The 5,113-nt window shown below is 39.3% G+C and overlaps 1 protein-coding gene across 1 annotated transcript; it reads left to right on the forward strand.

The window, feature by feature from the left end:
- Window positions 1–2,170: 2,170 nt before the first annotated feature.
- Window positions 2,171–3,348, forward strand: LOC142163289 (uncharacterized). The gene is made up of 3 exons (XM_075220560.1): window positions 2,171–2,275; window positions 2,834–2,985; window positions 3,087–3,348. The coding sequence occupies exons 1-3, from the start codon at window positions 2,171–2,173 to the stop codon at window positions 3,346–3,348; spliced, it is 519 nt and encodes a 172-aa protein (XP_075076661.1).
- The last annotated feature ends 1,765 nt before the right edge of the window (window positions 3,349–5,113 follow it).

Genomic DNA, 5,113 nt, shown 5'->3' on the forward strand with positions numbered 1-5,113 from the left:
TCAGTTTATGTTGTGACTAGGTTTAGTCATAAGTTAAAGTCTTTGTAACTAGAGAGTTGCAAAGTGGCTTGTAATAAGTGTTATTACAAGTTAGAGTGAGTAAAAGCCTTTGTAACTGTAGAGTGACAAAGTGGCTTGTGGTGAGAGCATCACAAGTTAGTTAAATTCTTTGTAACTAGGGAGTCACAAAGTGGCTTGTGGTAAGAGTACCACAAGTTAGTTAAATTCTTTGTAATAGAGTCATTATAAAGTGGCTTGTAATAGGTGTTTACAAGTTAGTGAAGTTGAAAGCCTACAAGTGTAGGTCGTGGTTTTTGTCCCCTTGAGTTAGGATTTTTCCACGTAAAAATCCTCTGTGTTCTTTACTTACTATCGTGCTACTGTGGAAAAATTAGAGAACCTGATTCCTTATACTGGTTGGTTTTACAGTCTATTGCTTACAGTAGGAGCTGATAGAGAACCCGGTTCTTTATACAGTCAGGTGGATGCTTAGTTTCTAACAATTGATACCAGAGCGGGTTCTTTCTAAAAGGTTAACACCTAGAAAGGATCTGCATGGATACTCCACCAAACTTCGAGGAAAGGCAATCAACCAATAGACCACAAAGATTTCAGAAGATGGGTCACAAAAATGGTGGGATCCCAAAGAAAGGAAGTTCCAGCAGGAATCTCAAAGGAAATGAGTGTTGTCATAAGTGTGGAAATCCTGGACACTTCATCAAAGACTGCCCATTTCTAAAACAAGAGCATCATAAACACAACTCTGACAAAGTAGCAAAAAGGAACCCGGTTCCTAACAAACGATTCAGCCGAAAACGTGTAGTTGACAATGTTGTGAAGCAAGCTCTTGCTGCATGGGGAGACTCCTCTAGTGAATCAGAAGAGGAACCAAATGCCGAAAGCAACTCCATGATGGCAGTGCAAAATGAGGCAAAGGAATTTGATTCATTTTTTGTATTGACGGCTCAGTCCGATGAGAATGAAGAGGTTGACAATGATGAGGTAACTTTCAGGGATGTTCAGAGAAATCTAAAGTCCTACTCTTCGAAAAAATTGATGTCATTAGCAAATGTTCTAATTGATACATATTATAGTTTTGTTGATGATAAAAATGCCCTAATCATAGAGCTAGGAGATGCTTAACAGTCTAGAGATGATTTGATGGTGGTGGTTGATGACTTGAAGGAAACCATAGAGACCCTTAGCAAAGAAAAGAACACTCTAGTAGAGAAAATTATAGTTACTGAGCAGGAAAGGAATGATATGGTAGTTTCCATTGTAGATTTAAGGAAACAAGTGGAAGAAGTAACTAGAGAACACAACTTGTTGAAAAAACAAACAAAAAAATGGATGGACAATACTGAGGGAGAGGAAGTGGCTAGAAAGGCTCAACTTGAGCTTGAGAGTGAGCTTAAGAAAGTTATAACAAGTCTTGTTGTTGAGCTTAAAAAGAATAGACAACTTCAGGAGGATTTAAAAAGGGTTAAAAATGATCTTGATAAGTCACCTAAATGGACCCGGTACTCTGATGTAATAACGTCTATGTACAGGAGTAATGATGGAAACAGGCAAGGCATCGGGTTCCAAAAGGCTAAAACCTCCTATAATCCCCATAGGAAGTATGTAACTGTGGCTGATAATAGGTTGTGCACTCACTATGGTCAAACTGGTCATTACAAGGACTCTTGTAAAGTTAAAAATCAGTCTTTGCAGAAAAACAAAGTTTTTGTTGAAAAACGGCGTACTAATGAGGAACCTGGTTCCCTGAAAGAAAATATGTGCTGCCTGCATGGGCAAAAAGAAGTTTGATCCGCTCATTCTATCATTATAAGTTACCCAAGCTGGTTTGGGTTCCTAAGTCTAATCATTGACTTAAGTTTGCAGGGAACAATGAAAGGGAGCAGTCAAAAGTGGCACGTGGATAGCAACTGCTGGAAGCTCATAAGTGAAGAACAAATGATTTCCTTTCACTGAAGACCTTGCAAGGAAGGAGTGTATCCTTTAAAAATGGCAATAAGGGATACATTCTGGGAGTTGGAAGGATCGGGAACATTATGAGTCCATTGAACAGTAGAGTACCTGGTCCTCTACGAGATTTTGTTGGGTATTTCCCAAATCTGTGATAAGGGGATCTTGGATGTCTGAGTGTTGTTAATGATAATGTTGAGTTATGGCACAAAAGGATAGGTCATGCAAGTTTCACGTTGCTGAACAAATTAGTCAAGAAGGACCTGGTTCATGGTCTGCTCAAATCAAGCTTCAAGGATCACAGGATGTGTGATGCATGTGTAAAAGGAATGCAAGTCAGATCCTCTTTCAAGCCCAAAAAGGAAGTTAGTATCTCAAGGCCACTTGATCTCCTCCATATGAATCTATGTGGACCTATGAGGATGCCAAGTAAAGGAGGAAAGAGTTACATATTCTCATCAGTATGGATGATCACTCCAGATTTACATGGACTTTATTCCTTAGAACTGAAGATGAGACTCCAGCTGACATAGAGGAACCTGGTCCCTCAATCACAATATCTGAAGTAGAAAACAGAGTTGTGGATGTCATACATGGAACTCCAGCTACTGAGAAATTCAAACCAGATCAAAGACAAGAAACTCACTTGCCTTCTCAACCTTTCTCTCTCAAATAGAGCCTAAGAATATCAAGGAAGTATTGAAAGATGCTGACTGGATTACAGCTATACAAGAAGAGCTCTGTCAACTTGAGAGGAATAGAACGTGGAACCTGGTTCCACGACCTACTGACAGAACGGTTATAGAATCCAGGCTCCCTGTGCTTGGTGTGAAAGAAATCATGAAGGAACCTACTCAATGTGCAGATATATGCTTATGGAATCATATTTGGAGCTACAACTGACTCATTATGTGAAGAATTTGCTAAACTCATGGGAAGTGAGTTTGAAATGAGTATGTTGGGGGGAACTGAATGTCTTCCTGGGTCTTCAAGAGAAGCAGTCCATAAAGGGAATGTGTATCAGTCCGTAGAAATACATCAAAGAACTCTTGAAAAGGTTTGATATGGAAGCATCAAAGGGGAATCATTTGATCTCTACTCTATCTTACTGTCAGCAGGTTAGACATTGTATTTAGTGTGGGATTATGTGCAAGGTTACAATCAAATTCTAAGGAATCTCATCTGAAGGCTGCTAAGAGAATTCGGAGATATTTTAAGGGGACACAGAACCTGGTTCTGTACTATTCTTCAGGTGACAATTTCAACCTTATTGGTTATGCTGACGTTGATTATGCAGGCTATCTGGTGAACAAGAAAAGCACATCTGGAATGGCTCATTTCCTTGGATCATGTTTTATCTCATGGGGTACAAGGAAATAAAACTCAGTAGCTCTCTCAATAGCTGAAGTAGAATATGTTGCAGTTGCCTCGTGCTAAATCACTATGGATCAAGCAACAATTGGAAGATTTTGGTGTATACATTGATTGTGTACTGCTTCTATGTGACAACATCAGTGCTCTCAACATGTCAAAGAACCCGGTTCAACATAAAAGAACTAAGCACATTGACGTCAGACACCATTTTCTCAGGGACAATGTTGAAAAGGTTCTGATCTGTACGAAGTTCTAGAAGACGAAGGATCAGGTTGCAAACATCTTCACCAAGGCACTGAGCAGGGAACATTTTGAAAGAAATCGTCTGGAGTCGGGGTTGATCAAGCTCAACTGAGGACCTGGTCCCTGGATGATTGGCTATGTTAAGAAAGAAAGGTACAATGCTAAAAAGTTTTTTTTGGCGACATCTAACTCAAATCTATACTGTTACAAGTATACACATATGGTAGTTTCAAGACAAAAACAAGTAAGAGTGACATTGCACTTCTAGGAGTCTTTGCTCAAAATTTTCAAAAACAGTCATGGAACCTGGCTCCTATGACTCAGATTAGTAGTCTCTTCAATACTTATATGCCTTTTTAAGCTGCTGAAGTGTTATATAGGTGTCAACATGGGAGGAACAGAATCAAATGTTGTGCATGAAATTGATAACTTTGCAGGCAGAATGTTGCTAACAATGCAGTGAAACATATGAGGAATATGGTTCTCTGGTTCTCAAGAGATAGCTCTGCTTCGCAAGGGGGACGTTGTTAATAATATGTTGATTATAGGTTTGATCCGTAGGAAACATGTGTGAAATCTGGTTCTTAAGAGGAATATTAATTCTGGGTTTGTCACCATCAAAAAGGGGGAAATTGATAAGTTATGGAACTTTGAGTTTTGATGATTTTCCAAACAGTTTTGAGGAACCAGTTGTGATCGGCTCCTTAGGTTTGATTTTTATGTGGAATATGGCTTATTCGTAGGGGGAATAATATGGAGATCTAGTTCTCATAGGGAATATCAATTCTAAGCTTGTCGTCATCAAAAAGGGGGAAATTGATAGGTTATAAGTACCTTGGGCACAAGTACTTTACTTTATGTTTTGATGATCTAACAAACTTACCATTCAGAACCAGATAAGGAACTTGTTACATATCTACAAGACTTGAGATCCCAAAGTTCTAGGTTGGGATCTAGCCCTTGGGAAATCAAGGTGAATGCTATTTCTAAATCAAAGGACCTGCAGGAGCTGACCATAGAAGAGCTAGTTGGAAATCTGAAGACCTACGAGATGAAGAGGAAGATAGACAGTGAAAGAAGAGAACCAAAGAAAGAAAATAACCCGGTACTCAAAGTTGATAGCAATGACTCAAGTGAGGAAGAGTAGAAGGAACAACTTAGGGAACAGGTCCCTACCAGTTCCCGAGGAGACTGTATGAAGTCAACTCTCCAGCAGGAAAGTTGCTGCCTACACACGCTATTGTACATGAACAGTGCAACAGTCAACTTTCTGTGGAAGGCTTTTTACCTACCTTGCTTACATCATTGTAAGTGATGTCACACATGTATAAATACAATCAAGGAAGGTAAAATGACTTACTTCATGTGAGAACCAGATAATGGACCTGAAGCATGTTTGTTACAATCATTCAAGTTAATCGACTCAAAATAATCTGGGCAGTGTTCTTTCGATTTACAGGAACCAGATTAGGGACCTGATACCTTGGTGTTCCCCTAACAGAAGTATAAGTCAACTATACAGTCTGCT

The sequence above is a fragment of the Nicotiana tabacum genome, chromosome 8 (genome assembly GCF_000715075.1).
Source record: "Nicotiana tabacum cultivar K326 chromosome 8, ASM71507v2, whole genome shotgun sequence".
NCBI lineage: Eukaryota > Viridiplantae > Streptophyta > Magnoliopsida > Solanales > Solanaceae > Nicotiana > Nicotiana tabacum.

Excerpts from the sequence above, each read along its gene's own strand:
- LOC142163289 (XM_075220560.1), top strand. The coding sequence starts at position 2,171 with ATGGCACAAAAGGATAGGTCATGCAAGTTTCACGTTGCTGAACAAATT. Across the intron at positions 2,276-2,833 it reads AGCTTCAAGGATCACAGGAT|ATATATGCTTATGGAATCAT; the intron begins GTGTGATGCATG and ends CTCAATGTGCAG. Across the intron at positions 2,986-3,086 it reads GCAGTCCATAAAGGGAATGT|GTTAGACATTGTATTTAGTG; the intron begins GTATCAGTCCGT and ends TACTGTCAGCAG.